The sequence below is a fragment of the Xiphias gladius genome, chromosome 24, assembly GCF_016859285.1.
Source record: "Xiphias gladius isolate SHS-SW01 ecotype Sanya breed wild chromosome 24, ASM1685928v1, whole genome shotgun sequence".
NCBI classification, from domain to species: Eukaryota; Metazoa; Chordata; class Actinopteri; order Istiophoriformes; family Xiphiidae; genus Xiphias; species Xiphias gladius.
Window position 1 is genome coordinate 19,123,258 of NC_053423.1, and position 18,353 is coordinate 19,141,610.

Here is an 18,353-nt window from a genome sequence, read left to right on the forward strand (position 1 = left end):
TCTTTGGAGGTACTTCACTTCTTACACCGCACTGTGATAAGCGCTACATTATGTAATACGGACTTCTTCCCTTGTATCACAGTAATAACATTTTGCTCTTTAAGGTCCTACCCAGAGTCCGCCATCATGTAAACGCTGTCCTTGTGCGCTGGTGCCTGCATAACCAGCGATGTAGACAGAAGCACAGGTGGTACTTACTTTCTTTCAGAAATGAAAGGGCTGAATTGAAAAGCATGTTTCTTGACAAATCCCTAGGTTCTTATAAGTTCCAATTCAGACCCAATCAATACCCAGTCCTATCTTTCTGCACAAAGTGGGGTTCAAGTGGTGGCTCTATGCTCAGGTTTCTATGGCAGGTAGATCTATGAATAGACCTTGGCACAAAATGGCAGCTGCCGCTGTACGCTCTTGCATCCATGTGTACAGAGGCAGCTGAGGTGCAACTGGCATCTCTGTTTCGTTATCAAAGGAGACAGACAGAGGAGCTACTCTCCCCAGGGACGACAGCATAAGCATGGCTGAACATCCCACAGTCATTCTGTCGTTTGTCCTCCTCCTCTTCCTCAATTCCATGGGTCCTCTCTCTGGAAATTCTCTCACCATCTCTCAATCTCCTTATCTCTCCATTCCCCCAATGTAGCTCTGTCTCCATCTCTGTTCTCGGGGGAATCCACTGTTCCCCACAGACATGTTTGTGCATCTGCTGAGATTACATCCATCTTGTCAGGAGGGGGGTTTCATTGTTCTACTTCTTTCCATCTCTACCATGTGTGCAACTTTACGCACTCCTGTGTGCCTATGCATATTAAAGAGAGTGAGTGACTGAATGTGTGTTTGTAATGAAAAGACGAGACTGCAGTGCATTTGTAGCTATAAGTTGTAGGCAAGAATGACTGAGAGAGCGTTATCTGTCAGGCCTGCTCATGTCCAAAGGGTTAACAGGAAGCAGGCGTGCCATTCCCTCTGGGCACAACCCCCCTAGCTTCTGCCTTGGGTTAAACGGATAGTGAAACAATTTATGTGACTGACAGCAGAGGAGTGGGAACATTTAGTTTCTTCTGGTTTGGCTATCTCTGGGGGTTCTGCCACAAGCATTTCTGTCAATGGTTCAAAAATCCCAGCGGAGTGTGCATTTGGATATGCACATCTTTAATAAAGTCAATGAAGGAGCTATTTGTAAGTTTCGCTATTGCTACATAGCCAACATTAGCATTGACAGCTGTTTACTTACCAGTCTAGAAGGAACATTGAGACTTCAGCACCAAACTTCATTCTTTTACTCGCCAAGAGCGGTCTCCAGACGTGGAAAGCAACATCAATATTAGCTCTTGTTTTGCTTCTATATGTAACTCCTCTTCTATTCTACTGAAGTTAGCATGTCAACCATCTAGCCCTGGCCTGGCTGGTCCGTCTCGTCATTTTCCGATACCAGGTCACTGTAGCGTCCAGTCTGCTCAGTGGGCGCATTATGACCTCTTGTATTGTAAACGCAACAATGGCTGAAGCTCTTGGCAAGACTGGTGAGTAAACAGCTGTTGATTCTAACGTTGGCTATGTAGCAATAGCAAAGTTTAAAGTTTCAAATGGGCAAGTAGTGTGGAGTATTTTCACTGATTTTCACTTTACGGTAACCTGCATCTACTAGCTTTTCGATCAATACAAAAAGCTTATCAGAAAATGAATAATGTGTGAATAATGTATCACCTCAATTACTGTAGTTACTCTTCAGATTTTAACTATTCAAATATCCTGCTGGCAGACACTTCGATATCTGAACACATAATCCAATACTGCACACTTTCAAGTATCATTTCTGCGGAGAAATACTGAATTATCAGACACTATCAGACACTACCCTTAAAGCAATGCATTCCTTGTACTGACTAAATTAGAAGCACACAGATCAGGTGTTCAGCAGTTCTTTGATGTCAGAAAAAAGATGGGATGTTGTACAATGACTTTCTAGCTGTTACAATTTAATCACTAACAACTGAAAGCAACCTTGCTTCAGATTTGAACAAAAAAATCTTAACCCATTTACTAGCATAATACAATACACTGGTGTGGATAATGAAGCAAAGATACAATATTGTTTTACAGCATCCTATTAAGGCATTCAAGTACAGTATTTATATTTCTGTACAAAACCACACTAGCTACATGAACATGTTTTTTCATTCCGAGTGAATCGTTTCAACTGAAGATTTTGGGCCAACTGTTTACATGGGATGTGATTTAATACAGTCTGCTGTTTACATGCAGCGAGGCAGCTAATCGGAACACCTGTGTGACATGCCCAAAAGTGATGAACACGTCATGCATTCGTCTTCCTCCCGATCTCTTTGGCGCATGTTTATTTAAGAGCTTAAGAGTATGGATTACAAAACAAACTCTCTGAAGGGGAGTGGAGAAACATACGTCCGCACGCATTTACGTCAAGAAGGAAGACATGCACAGAAAGTATTAAGTATATCCAACTACAGTCAGGTTAAATTGTTTACATGGTACAATTTTTCTTTTGATCTGTGTATGAAAAGGTTTAAACAGTTCCTCTGCAACCTATTGAAATTTCAATCCATTTGGCCCAGTTTATTCTGACTGAGGTCTTTATATGGAGCATTTTTATTCTGTTTGGGCTTTTAAAACAATTATAATCGGAATATTAGGCTCCATGTATAGGTACCTACTTTTAACATTTCTTTATTGACACTAAATCACTGGGCTCTTTATAATTCTATGGTGGCTGACTAAATTAAGCTGGCATGTCTAAGAATCTTTAAACATTTAAAACTCCAAACTATTCTGTTTGAAATTGCCACATCTTTATTTCACTATTCACCAGGTAATTTTATGTGCATAAACGTGATTGTGTCCTAAGCTAATGATGCTGTACATAAGAGCAGCTACCCCACCCACGTCTCACTATCTTGCAGCAGATCTTGCTGCAACGTGTCCCCACTCACCACTCACTGCCTAATCTGCCATACATACGCACAATTAGTAGGAGCGTAGTAAAGAGTAGGAGAGAAGGAAAGGAAAAATGATATTATCCAGGATCCAGCTTCAGAGGCGAGGTGAGCGGATGCAGTCTGAGACAGGTATTATCTGTGGGTATTATCATTTATATCAGGATAGGAAGAAAAAGGGGAGGGGAGGTGTTTAGAGGGACACACACACACACACAGAAAAAAAAATTGATATTTTGGTGAGGGGAGGAAGGGTGCAGGGAAGACACCTTGATAGGGCACATTTCCATCTAAACTACATGTGTGCCCTTTTGTGTGAGCGAGCATGTGTGTGTGTGTGTGTCTGTTTGTGTCAGAGATACTGGTGTCTGTTTGTGTACCAGAGAGGAAAGTCTCAGTGATGCTAGTCACTGATTAAATGTGTCAGTCAGTAGGTGGGTGAGTGAGAGAAAGTCAAGAACAACGAGCGAACAAGCAAGCGGGACTAAGAGAATCTCGCTGTATGACATTATTCAAAAGGGCCTGACCAAAAAAAATACAGCTGTGGAAAAACACCAAGCCCTGAATATAAGCTTACAATGAAATGGTGAAACATTTTTGAACCCTCGGAATGTAGAAATAAATGTAATTAAAGATTGATAATAATTGACATTAGTGTTCTTTGTCTGATCCGATTAAAGGATTATTTCAAGAAAAATAAAGCATGAGGAACTGTTGTACCTCAAAAACCACCTATAACCTCATGGTTCCTCCTTTACTGAGCTTACAAATCTGTCAAAACTGGCATCCCACGCTCCCACCAGGGAGGAGCGACTTTGGCCGACTTAAACTGCTCTTGACAGGTGCACACTGACTGATTCTCAGCACTCTCTGGGCCCAATGTGCCTTAGCCTAAAGGCGGAGGAATGGTCTGATCACGACACGTCCGTTAAACCAGACAGCCTCTGCCTGGAGCCTCCAACAAACAAAGACACGGGCTACACACACACCTGAAAAAACACAAACACAGAGTGGCTGACCCAAGCCTGCTGCAGGAGGTTGGCTAAGAAGGTGAAGAGGGCTCTATCTTCCCTGACAGACTTGCAAGGAGAGGAAATGCATGCACACACAAAAAACGTGCAGACCTATATATCCAATTTCTTTTACTACTGACATAGTTTAAATGTAGGCAAACGTGTTGAGAGAAGGCTGTGATCGCATAGAGTTTATACTGTGAGAAGGACAACAGAGATAGAATAAAGAATAAGAGAATCTACTCTGTATTGTAAGACAAGAACACAGTGTGTCAGCATTTGTTCTCTTAGATGAATACTAAGATTTTGAAAAAAGCACAGTTAAGCAAGACATCTGTTTGAAAATGATGTAAAAGAGGCCCAGTGAATGAAAAAAAAAGACACATATGTGTCTGTGTGTGTGTGTGTGTGTGTGTGTGTGCATTCAATGTTGGTCTGATGACCTGAACTGTCTGTCACCCACCCACTGTTGTATTAGAGTTGTACGCTGTCATTCAGAAAGACAGCTGTATCTCTACACAACGTTCTCTTTCTCTCTCTTGCCCAACAGGGTGCCGCCAACCTCCCCTCCCCTCCAGCAATGAACAACACAAAAAAACAAAGATGGCACGCACATACAAACACTGCCAAGTCCTCTCAACAGAGGCGAGATAAAGACCCTGTAAGGCATTAGATGAAGAAAATGAGAGATAAGAACAATTTTGAAGTTTGAACTTTTCTGTCTAGTCTCTGTGCGAAAATAGGAGTTTGTGTTTTCACCTGTTTCTCTCCCCTCCTGAGAGGGTTTTGGCAAAAGATGTGCATCCAAGACAGCCCTCAAGCCCTGTATAATTCCTCTTATTACGAGGATAAAATTGTGTGTGCCATCAACCACCTCCAAGCTTTGTTTTTGTTCTTAAGTGAACACTTCAATTCCCTGAACAACAAGAAACAGTCTGTAAATCCACAAACAGAGCAAACATACTAAAGACCTGAGAGTGCCTCTTCATAGACTCCAATTATAAGCCAAGAGGTAGGCAATTAAAATTTCCATCACAGAGTGACAAAGCGTCTTAAGTGGCTGGGCTATAGTCCTGAAAAGTAGCTTGATGACTCTATTCATTTGGTGCCTGGTGAAGCCTCACCTTCCCATCACTTCTAATTAAAGAGCCAAAAAAGTTCCCAACACCTCCATGCAGAGGGCTGGAGGTTTGGATGAGGGGAGAGAAGGTGAAGAGGTGTGGAAGAAAAAAAAAAATGGCTATTAGAAAACTAAACGAAAAAGTAGTAGTTTTGCACTTTGACAGTTGAGAAGAACTCATCCAGGGGAGGAAAGAAAAAAAAGTTCTTCTGTCACAATGCAGGGAAGCCGCGATCCAGAATTATTTCAGGCTCAAACGTATAAATATTCAAAAAGTCAAACTGAAACATGTACTGGGAAGTCAATAAGAGTTCTTAGAAAATCATGAGGTGCTGGAACAAGAGTCAGCGACAACTCCACCTCAATCTTTCTGTTTATCCTCTCTTATCATCTTCCTTCCAATTCAAACATTCAGTTTTCACATTTACATCACATTAAAGGGCCACTCCACTGATTTTACACATGCGGTTCAGTTCACTTGTCACAAAGAGTACCACTTCACCTGGGACGACAGCTGAATGAAAATGGTCTTCTGTGGCTCTGGAGGTAGATTTCCAGTTTTTAAAAAAATAACCGAACAGACATATAATAAGCAGACTTAACCCCGATAACGCCATCAGGGTTATATCTGCTTGAGTTTGAGATTAAAAATTTTTAACAGAAAGCCTGTGTTACAAACTGGAGGTGTGGGGTTTGATAGACAGAGGCCTTTAGCAGGTAGGGACGGTCTAATGAAATATAAAGTCGCGTTTTGGGAATTGTAGGGTCCAGAATTTCTTGAGCTTGACCCATACTAAGGACTAAAAAGTCAGGATATTTCCTCTGCTTTGATTTTGTGTCTTGTAAATCCCCCAACTTTGTAGTAAAGCTATACCAAATCCCTGTTTTTTGTAAACCCAGGTTTTCTCTACACACATCTGGAACGACTTGGTTCAGTGTCTTGCTCAAGGAAACATGTCGACGGGAGAAGGCGAGGAATGGCTTGGCCCACTCTAACACCTGAGCTGCTGCTGCCATTTCTGCTCATTTCCATTAACCCTGCTTGACTTACCAGAATTCCATCACATTCCCTCAACTTTCTGATTCCTTTAACTTTACAGCTTTATTCTCCTGTATTCTTACACTATATATCCTGCTGTATGTCTCACCTTTTCTTTTGATTTTTCTCTCTTTATATTTCAGTTTGCTTTGTATTTCCTCCCCTTTTATCTCTATACCTTTATGTCCTCCTCTCATCTCCTGACGTCTATTCACACACAAGAATTTGTAAATACAGCATACTACTTATTCAGTTTTCCCACATACTTGATTTGTTTAAAGCACCAGATAACACCAGATGGTTCACACAAAAGGTTTCTACTGTATGCACATCATATGCATTGTACTTTTGCTCTTCGCCCCTATGCCTCCTTTCCTCTGCACCCACAAGGCATTCTGCTCATAATGCTACACCGCTCACCTCTTTCCATCCCTCAACTTCTATATTCATCCCTCTCTCCTCTTCTCCCTTTATTCCCCCATCTCTCAGGCCCATGTAACTCCGCGGGGACCAGCCATCTAAAGCCTGGCCAGTAATCCTCTCAGGATATTGAAATGCCAATCCTTCTTCCTCCCTGACCCAAACCTCCACCCCATCTCTACAGCCTTCTGCATCCCTCTCTTCTTCCCCACCTCAACTAAAGGGCTTTGGATGGACCACTAGGAGCCGAGACATTCAACCCAAGTGTGTTTCCATCACACACACACACACACACACACACACACACACACACACACACACACACACACACACACACACACACACACACACACACACAAACTCAGCCACACACAAAAATGCACATGTATATGGAACAAAGCTGAGGCGAGATGTCATTATCGCATCCTCTATTGCACATAAACAAATCAAGCATGAAACAATGTATGGCATGTAAGCATGGTAAAGCGTACACACATGGCGTGGTGCACCCAGAGCAGGCATGCACGCAAGCACGCACACGCACACGCACGCACACACACACAGACACACACATATATATACATCCCTAATCCACAACTGCAGAGGGGGCCCAATGAGCCCTGAGCAAAACTGATCCCCCATTTACCCAGCCCATGCCCCATTTCCTCACGCAATTCCAACCATGTTTCTATCACCCACTCTCTCTTCCCTTTTATCCATCCATCCATCCATGACACACCATGCAAACCTCCCTCCTTCCCCTGGGTGGCCTGGACAGTCCTGATAAAGCCCCATCTATCTGGAAGAAATCCACTCCTCCACTGTGCAAGCACCCAGTTAGAGGAGATTGAAAATATTAAATTTGTATTTGGTTTTATTAAAGGGTATTGATGTCAACAAATTTAAAATGATGTTTTAGGTTTTTTTCCTTCACCGAGAAAGGAAATCTTAGTATATGCATAGATGTTAATTGACCCTTTGTTTGTCTATGTATGTGGTTGGGGTTTCCGGCCATAAAATAGCACCCGATAGCACCTTCTCTCCCGCAACTCATGTTCATGGAAATGTGCCCTTAAACCCTTAGTCTTTCTTGTCCCCTCAGCTGCCAGCTAAACCATACCACCCTCTGCTAACAAGCTTACCAAAACCAGAAAAACAAATACAGTACAGTAAGAGACAATAGGGAAAGAGTCGTAGAGAGGATAGAGAGAAACAGAGAGGTGAGGAGGAAGAGGGCCGCAGTGATTATGTCAAGACAGGTGGCGAGAGAAAGTGAAGATAGTGGAAGGAGAGGTTGTGGATGGAGAGGCAGGAGGAGGAGAGAGAGAAATTACTATCTAAGAATAGTGATGCGATAGGGAGAGCAGGAGAGGATACGGTGCGGGAAATGAGGAAGGAAATAGAGGGTAAAAAAAGAGGAGATTGGGATACAGAGAGAAGGAGAAGGTAAAAAAAAAAAAAGCAGAAAGTAATAAAGAGATGATGAGGTGGCAAGAGAGAAAGAGGGTGACAGTGTGTGTCTGCTGGTGTGTGTTAGCTTTGTTCCAAAATCCCTTCTGCAGTATTTATAAAGGTCAGTGAGTTTTGATGGTATAAAGTCTTGGTGTGGAAGCCCCCACACATATATGGATACAAGGCTGAGGTCTGTGTAGGAATGTTTTTCAATTCTGTAGCTGACCTGGCTGCACAGGCTTTCTGACCATCACTGCCCGCTCCTGCAGATGAGCTACTTCACTTCCCAGCGCACAGGTGCTCTGATCAGTCTCACCAACAACAATACTGCTATAAAATCTGTCTGCTCTAACCTGCTGAGAAAATAAGACACACAGAGTCCTTATGGATTCAGTTTGGGGCAGTAGGAGCTAAAAGTTGTGGATCTGTCCCCTTTTCTCTGAAAGTTTTGGCTGTCTCCCATTGCAACAGATAATACACGCTGAAACACCGGACTTCAGGGTAGCAGTAGTGTTAATGTTTATGGATCAGATATGGATTAGGGATACCATTTTGTCATTTTTTGTCATTTACTGATATTTAAAAAATGCTTAACCAGCTACATGACTAGTCTTAATACAAACAACAAGAAGGAGACAGAGAGATAAGGCATGTACGAGAACGAGAGCAAGACTAAACTGAAACATGAATTCAATTTTGTACCTCATTTTCTGGGATACAGTCTACTGGAAGACAATGTATTCATATGCTTGGTTAAATCTGATTTTATTTTCACTGATAAAATTACATCTATCTTGAGTTTCTACGTTTGATCTATCTCAAATTTTAATCTTGTTTTATGTTGATGACGCTGACTATTTCCACCAGGATTAATAAAAAATATATTCCACGGCTGCTGCAACTGAACGGGATTCTAATTCCATTGCAGCCCTCTAACAAATGCATGTGCACACAGACATTCACACCGCCCTACCTCACGTGACCCTAAGGGAGAACTGTCCACTGAGCTGGTTTATGTGGTCTTTAGTTGGTTAGCTGTTGATCTGAACCATGCTCTGCTAGTCATGTATGGAAAACATAGATCTTTTAACATAGCAGACATGCAACATAAGACACACGGAAAGTAATTCTAAAGCACATTTCAAAATCAAATACCATCAAAATTTAAATCTCTCTCACCATCTCTCTCTCTCACACACACACACACACACACACACACACACACACACACACACACACACACACACACACACACACACACACACACACACACACACACACACACACACACACACACGCAGGCAGCATTAAACACCCCACACCAAATGTCAGTCTAAATCCTCCCCGACACAGAAAGTCTTCTGAAACCCCTGCAAACACACTCTCCTAACCCCTTGTCCAATCCCTCTGGATGACATGGTTAGCAGGACAACTCACACCCTAATACCCCATAATAACCACAAATCAACGCCATGGCAACTGCTGACATGACAGACAGACAGGGAAGGGGAGATAAAAGGGAGAAAGGTTGAAAGAACTGTGGGGATTGTGACGGGATGGAAAAAATAATCACCACAGGTTTGTCCTTATCTCATATAGTGTCCCTAACCTTGGAGCTTGGGGGTTTTGGTAAGCTAAATCCTTTTCGGGAGCTGAGGATGGCTAGGTTGTAGCTTGTTAGCCATGTTACCGACAGCCTGTCTTCCATACATTTCAACTGGTGGCAGAAAAATGGGTTTGGGTTTGAGACAATGCAACACATATTCTTGAAAAACAATCTTCAGCACCATACACATGGACATAGGCAAAACATTCAAAATAACATGGAATTATTCGATTAAGCGTTTTGGAAGGGTCACTCATGATGACATTTTGCTCTATGCAACTTGTAGTGTCTTTGTCCCATTGTTAAGCCGATTGTTCTGCTTTACTGACAAATCCCTAAAATGTATTGCTGAGTCTTATGAGTCTCAACAAACCCCCTATAAAACCAAAGGTAGATGTTTCTAACAAACAAACTCAGACAGGTGAACCCGTGACTAGTGAAGCGAGTCGAGAATTTAGCAAGCTAGCCATAACCTGTTGTAGCATTGGCAGCATATCTGTATTTCTGAGCCTTTATTGTGTCTCTCTGGCCCTTAGCGGTCGAATATTGCTTATTGCAACTTCAAGTTTAAAAATGCCATTAGTGGAATGCAAGCATGCTGAAAGGGGTAAATAAAGGCTAGAAAGAAAAAAAGAACTATTACCTTTGCAAAACAAAATTAATTTTCTAATAAAATACTGCAAATGCTAATTTAGGAGAGTGGCAGTGGTATTAACTCTTAACCACATGTCACTGATATTGTATAGAGATCTGGTGCATACTACACACACGTAAAACTGTCCTTCAACCACTCACTCATTCTGTGTGGTCCAGACGTCCAGATGTTAGCCTTACATAATATTTACAGTGGGTCAGCTAGAGGATCTGGGCCACGGAGATACGCTCACATTCATTATAAATACTCAACGCGATTTACTAAAATCCACCCTCTTTGTAAACACAGATGCCCATCTCAGTCATGAACCCCACCTTCAACATAATCAAAAAGCTCTGTGCATGTTTTTTATCCACATGCAAACATCTTACATTTTTCATTAAAAGTTCTTAATGAAGTGAGTCCTTTTGCAATTATAATCAAACTGTTACATCCAACCATAACTCACTTGAAACTAAACACAGACCCATGTTGAGTGCTGCTACCATCTCAGAACTCACATATGACTAACAGTTCTCCATTCATTATGCAGTACATTTCTCGAAGGTAATTTCCAGTTAGTCGCAAAAACACACTTTGCCATTCTTACTTTCTCATTGTTTCTCCATCACCTGCTTCCTTGTGCAGCACCTTTCAGTTTCTCTCCCCTCATACTTCATTTGCTTCTTCAGTATTCAGACTCCTATTTCTTTCAGTGTTTTCAAAAGAAAGATTTGCAAACAAATGGAGTAAACAAGCTTTTTCAAAAATATGCACAGTGGTTGTGACAGGTAACTGTATGTGTGTATTTCCGTATAAGAGAGTGTTTGTCGGCGTTCAAGCCAGAATGTGCACTTGTACATTTCTTTTGTGTGGGTGTGTTTGTCTTTTCACACTTGAGCTCCCCCAAATAGTGTTGATGCAGTGCCGGTTGACAGGGCTACTTGGCAAAGTGCTTTTTCAAGCCCCTGGCTAATGGCCTGCTGAAGACTTCATCTGATTAAAAATGAGATCACCTCCACTGGCGAGACTTTTTGCTCTGTTGGCAATGACAAGCACACTGTCAGGATGGGGAAAAGTTGGGGAAAAGTTGGGGAAAAGTTGTGTATGAAAGTCACTCTACAGAATGCACATTTGGTTTTGAATGCCATGTGTGCTGTACTTTATGTTGCTGTATGCATTTTGAGAAACTACATAAATTACAAGCATATTCAAATGTCATACTGTGTCTGTGAGTGTACATACTTTTATTTATGTACAGGGAGATGTCTGCAGTGCCTGCAAGTGTGTATATGTAGGTCTTTTATGATATTATGCTATTATCAAAAAACATAACAAGTCCAAAGGCTACAAAACAATCACCAAAGATCTTGAAATCCCTGTTGCAACAGTTCGTAATGTTATCAAGAAGTTTCACAGTCATAAAACTGTTAAGATGCTTCCAGTACGTGATGCTAAGAAGTAACTCACTGAGAGAAGTCTGCGAAGGCTGATGCAGATCGTGGAAGAAATACCACGCAAGACATCTAAAGCGCTTCAGGCTGGCCTGGAGCGATCTGGAGTGGTGGTTTTCAGCCCATACCATATGCCACTCACTAAATCTAGTAGGGCTCCATGGGTGAAGGCCAAGGAGGACACCAATATTGAAAGAAAGGCAATAAAAGACAAGACCAATGTTTGCAAAAACTTTCATAGATAAGCCACAGTCTTTTCTAGGATAATGTTCTATGGACAGATGAAACCAAAGTAAGGCTCAGCGGGAATGTAGTGCATCACTTTATTATAGGCAACACAAGGAACCCCATAAGTAAAAGAACACCCTACCTACATTAAACCATGGAAGTTGTATCATGCTGTGGGGCTGCTTTCCTGCCTCTGGTACTTGAGACACTGAATGTGTCAAAGGAATGATGAAATCAGAAGATTACCAAGGCATTTTAGAGTGATATGTTTTACCCAGTGTCAGAAAACTAGGTTTGAGGCAAAAGTTTTGGGTCTTTCATCGAGACGGTGACCTAAAGCACATATCCAACAGCACAAAAGAATGGTTGAAAATGAAAAGACTGACTGTTTTAAACTTGCTATCAATGAGTCCTAATCTAAATCCCATTGAAAACCTTTGGAGAGAGCTGAAATCTACCATTGCAAAAAAGACTCCTGCAAACTTAAAAGAGATTGAACACACAGAAAGGGAAGTGGCAGAAACTACCAGCAGACAGGTGCAAGAAGCTTCTAGATGGGTACAAGAAACATTTACAGGCAGCCATTGTTGCACAAAATTCTGCAACCAGAAGGGTGCCAATAATTATGTCTGGGGTACATTTTTTTTTGGTATTATTTCACTAATATGCAAGTTCTGCTTATTTATTTTCTGTTGTTCAGTGACCTTGGAAATTTTATTAAAAATGTTTGATTATACAAAATTGGTTAACTTGCATTTATTTATGAATATATTCAAAATTCTGTACTTAATATTCAGGGGTGTCAATAATTTCACCCAATGTGAAATGGGGCTATTTTTTTTTTTTTCAAAATGAGATGCTGTAAGAATCAACCAGGCCCGGTTATGGAGATAATATCTTCCCCAGAACACAAACATTACCACAATCAATTGCGAAATAGCAAAAATATTATTGCAATTTCCACCTCAACTTTTTGGAAAAGCAACAGCAAATTCAGTCAAATCAGCTCAAGATCCTGGTGGACTCCCTTAAAAGATACTTAAATTGAGAAACCCATGAGGTGCAAGTTGATTTAAAATACATTTTTAGCTCATACATAATGTACATAATGTAGTCTGAATGCAAAAAGCTTTTAGAGACATGTAACCAAGTGTGCCAGTTTGTCCCAGTTGAGTACTTTTGCTACGTCATCTTTTTGGAAATGCAATGTGACCTCATTCTTGTTCAGCTGTTGTTTGTTTCCTGACTGTGCAGACTTGTACTGTATTTTAAAATGTAAAATAGTCTTTCCTTAGGTATGTCTGCGTGTGTGTGTGTGTGTGTTTGTGTGTGTGTGTGTGTGTGTGTGTGTGTACGTGAGTGTGAAGCTGTGTTTAAAGATCAAACTCTGACTCACCAGGAAGGCTTGTTGACACGTTGACCTGAGTGTAGAACCTCTTGTTGGGCAACAGTTCTGACACTCCATTTAAGGCTTCTACAGTAAATGTATAGTTGCTGTTGGGAAGAAGATTGACCACGGTCACGGTTCTTTCCGTCAGGCCGACCTGCTGAGGCACAAAGCCAACACTTGCCCCACATGGCTCACACTGCCTCCCCACACACCGCCGGCACCCCACGCTGTACGTCAGATCCACCCTGCCACCTGTGTCTGATGGTGCAGCCCACTCCAGGATCAGCGTGGACTGCTTCAGGGTGTAGACCAAATCTCTAGGAGGGGACGGCGGCCCTGAGAGAGACAAGAATAGGAAAATTGAATTTTGGTTTATTGTTTAAGCCCTATATAATTTATGAGTCTTTTTTTTAAAACAAACAAAAGACAAGACACAGACAGATATGGAGAGGGAACTAGACAATATGTATCTCCTCCTTTGCAAACATTAGTACTTAATCAAACACATTTGCCTCTGCAACTGTTATCCAGCAATTTCAACTGACAAAGGATCTTACAATTTGTCGAATCATGTCAATACATAAAGAAACACCACAAAGTAAAGACTACCCATGCATCAAAAATAATAAAAAATCTATCTAACTGTTTTTGGATGGATAAGGTCATGCTCACACTGGAGCAATCATTTTTTACTACCAATTTTTACTCCCAACTGTCCACTTGCTACAGCATTTTTAACCACAAACACGAAGCTGGGCATTGCCGGAAAGAGAGCTTGTACAAATAACATGTTTGAGTGCAACATAATCACCTGCATGGCTTACAAAGATTGCTCAATCATGATGCTGAAGCATGAGATTTTTTGCATGACTGATTGACCTTAATGCATTACGTATTATAGTGTGATTGCATGGGCTCCGATTGCATCAGATGAATCGGTAGTGTTAATTGTTAAGAAACAATTGTGTTGATGAGATCCACTTGACCCTAATGGGAAGATGCAATTGAAAATGTGGAGTTGTTACCGTGATACACTAATATATGCCGCATTATCATGGTTTGGCAGTAGGGAAACAAAACACGTTTATTGGATTGAGATGGAAGAGGGATTCGAGATGATGCAAAGAAATAGCAAAACACTTGGAAATAAGACTTGAGCTGAAAGTGGAAACTGAATACATATTAGATATTGTATTTGGGAAGTGTATCTGTGTTTTTCAGTGAATAAAAAGCTCTTACTACCTCGTGATATTTTTGGCTTTCAGTGACGTAGCCTCTTGTCTGAATGTGTTAGCATGGATTACAAGTTTGTCCATTATGTAATGATGTCAGCAGTACTCTGTGGAACAAAATCTCCACTTAACATCAGTAGATAAAGGTGAGTTGCCATGGAGAAGGTTTTTAACTCCTGGAACATGAATCTGATTTGATATGCGGGTTGTGATATGCCAGACAAGTTACAAGAGTCTGAGCTGCCTTTTATAAAGCTATGTATGTTAAAATTTGTGGTGGGACTTCCGAGGTAAAACATGGGACAATTATAGTGTATCCCTGGATTGTACTTGTGTTGTTAAAGCCAATGAAATTTTTAGGAAAATTCTATCGTCCATCTTTAGACCACTGTCTGATGCATAGGACTTTGTGTGTAATTTAAAACCCAAAGCATTTTAAAATCAATCACCACATGTGACATAGAAAATAAAAATAAAATATACAGTCCAGTTTTTAAAGGGCTGTATAATATGTCAGGCTAGAGGACTTTATCTCATCACCAAGTCAGTGTCCTGACTGATTTGTTCCTTGTCCTTCAGGTCCTTGCACACAGAGTCTAAATAGAGCTCAGGCCCATTAAAGGCCATGAATTTTATATGTGTCCCTGTACGCGTGTGCATGTGCTGTGTAATGAATAAGTAAAGGTGTGCGGCTCTACGCGTGCTGTCAAACACGTCACAACACTGCTGCGTCTGGCTGCCAGACACACGTGGTGCACAGAGTTACATAAGCCCAAAAAGCATTCAGTGTGAACACACATCCACAAGCACACATCCAGACACACACTAGATGTAGACGCAGCTGGACCTTTTATTTGCATCTCTCTCTACTTTCATGCTTTCTCTGCCTTGCACTCCCTCTCTTGAAGTTTCTGTTTTCTCCCTTCTCATCCTCAAATTGTAGTGTCTCTTATTAAAACCCTCTTTTTCCCATCTTTTGTCCACTTTCACTCTCTGTCTCCATCTTCCATCTCCTTTTGCCCTGTCCATCCAAATGACTGATTCCCTGTCCATTGCTGCTCCAACATAATGCATCATAGCAAATCCAGACTTGCTCTTGATGTTGTTTTTGCAGTATTGCCAGTAAAGCCTATGAAGAGTTTGCACTTATGTATTTGCCTAAGCCAGATGCTAAGGCAGAGCTGAAGATTTCCATGACTCAAAATAGTCCATCGTTTTCTTGTAACAGGACACCACAGAGGGCATGCTCAAATTTAACATGGACACTTAACAAAAAAAGAGGGGAAAACAATATACTTCACAAGTCAAGATAAATAATAAGCGACGTTATTAAAAAGACATAGCCAGTAATTGGCTAACATAGCCTGCTAACACATTTCAACATGCAAGGATAGCCAGGTTGTCTTCAGTAGCATATCTGCTAGCTGTATATGCATGATAGATTCCCCCCTTTGAGAAAAGAATTAGTTCAAGGACATGTTAAATTTGTGTCCTATGGTTGTCCAGGGATTTAGAAAAGTGAATAATCTGTTGATTTTAACAAAGTTTAAGATGTCCTGAAGGAAATCCAAATTTGCTTGTTTTTTTTTTTTTTTTTAACACTTTTGCCATTAAAGCCAATGAAGAGTCTGCATTCACGTATTTCCCTAAACCAGAAGCTTAGAAAAAACTGTTCTGCTGCAACTTTTTCATTTCTCCTGAAAGTTATGGGCTCCCACTGCTTTCAAAAACCCATTTGCAGAGACATACATTTGCGAACATTATGCATCACTTTAAGGTATTTTCTTTTATAGTCATTATGCTATTGTCATTGCCATTTGCAGTTCTGTCAGCATTAGCTGCACTATGCCAAAACTAATGCAAAGAAAAGTTTCTGTGTCCCCAGTGAGACATTTACTTTCACTGTTTCCAAAGTTTTACTGTTCCTCTTCACAGCCACCGAGAAATATTTAACAGTGTGCTGTAATGGAAAATTTGTAAAGAGATGCCATTACCAATGGTAATTAGTCGCTTCAAGAAGCACTACCAGAGGACTCTCATTTAAAACTTGTGGCGATGTGTTCTTTCACCTGTTTCAAAAGTATTGTTAAAACAATGAAGAGTATATTATTTCAAATAGACAGTAGTAGTTAGACATAGTAGCTTTCAACTGTGGTAAACACATTAGGGCTTAGATATTTCACAGGCATTAATAGCAAAGGGAAAAGAATAAAATTACACTGGCATTATTCTTTAATTGCTGGGATTATAAGGTGTGCATATCCAACCTCATTCATTTGGTAAACGCTACCTTTTTCTTTTCTTCTTATAATGCTAGATTCATCAAGCTCTCCCTTTCTCAATCTGTACACACGGTGGATTAGCCGAATCTGGGGATGATCATAATTACCGAATCAATACTTTAATTAATGTGGTCATTAGGCTGCTATAAATGTTATCACACCGGGATCACACAGCTCAGTGATCAATATTGTAATTAAACCCCTCCAACGCAGTTACCATAAAAGCTAATATAACCACACACTTACGCATATATACATACACACAAGTGAACGTGTGTGTATACAAACCTGCATGGATGGATGCAGTGAGCCTCTGGTTTTACGGCCCTTAGTACTCCCAGGATATTGAGCCCATTATTCCTCGATCTAATTACTAAGCTATATCAATAGGCTGTTCCCCGTGCAGAAATCAATTGGGCTGCCCTGTATGGTCTTTGTCTTATTTGCCTTGTAGTGCATCTTTATTGGAGAAGAACTGTATTCGGTATGGGAGAAGGGGTGAGAGAAGGTAAGAGGTGAAGGATGAACAGATAAAGGGAGGTCAGTGGGGATGTGATTATATAGGTTGTCGCTTGGGGATAGAGGGATGAGATTTCAGTTTGACAGAGGGAAGAAGAATGGTAACTCACATGGATGAAATAGATTAAAGGATGAAGAGGAAGGAAAATGTGAAGAGTCAGTGTGTAGAAGGAAGAGTTATGAGTGGCCCAGTTAAGAAGGCGGACCAAGAGAGAGAGGAGAAAGAAGTGTGTTCAGGGGTCAAAAGGGAGGAATGAAGGGGGTAGAAGAAGATGGGGAGGTCCAGTGAAAAAGTGGATAATGGATGTATAGCAGGAAATGGATGGGAAATGTCAGGAGAAAAGGTTGACAAATACTGAGAGGATGCGCAAGGTTAAGTAAAAAGATGGAGAAAATGGCGTGATGGGCTTTTTGTATGAATACATAATATAGACGTAGTGTTTGGAGGAATGAAGGATGGATGGGTGATAAAAGGTTAAGAGGCAGAGAAAATGGCTGCAGCGGACTGATACATAATATGTGTATACTACTGGATGAAATTGAAAGGGGGTGATAGAACAGGTTGGGAGGGGTTACAATTATGGGAAAGTCCACCCTAAAACATAAAATAATATATATGATCCTGAGGATATTTATGCTCAAGGATCAACTCTACAAATTTTGCCAAAAAAAGGGCTGAATTTATCGGATATACTTAAAACGCACTACATCTAAAACTATTTGTTCAAATTAAAACCTTACTTTTTAACACTCAAAAAAGACATCAACTGTTCTGTGTTTACTAATGTTATCAAAGGGAAATTACAAAAAAGCTAAATTTTTGTTTGTGGCAACACATTCTTTGAGTGTGTAGCTGTAAAAACTCTTTGACCACGTGACAACTTTATTATCAACAGATCAGCACAAGACAAATGTCTCTCGTTTTGGGACAGACTAATTCCTTTTCAACAATCTGGGATGATTTAAAGCAACACTGGACATGTTTTTGGGTGGACGTC

General features: G+C 40.8%; 1 protein-coding gene across 3 annotated transcripts in view; it reads right to left on the reverse strand.

Annotated features, from left to right (window-relative positions):
* Positions 1-18,353, reverse strand: part of LOC120786138 (ephrin type-A receptor 10-like) — a 150,644-nt gene that overhangs the window by 34,469 nt on the left and 97,822 nt on the right. For all 3 annotated transcript variants that reach the window (XM_040121318.1, XM_040121317.1, XM_040121320.1), the window contains exon 5: positions 13,329-13,658. In XM_040121318.1, the coding sequence (XP_039977252.1) occupies positions 13,329-13,658 (330 nt within the window). The remainder of the gene's footprint in view (positions 1-13,328; positions 13,659-18,353) is intronic.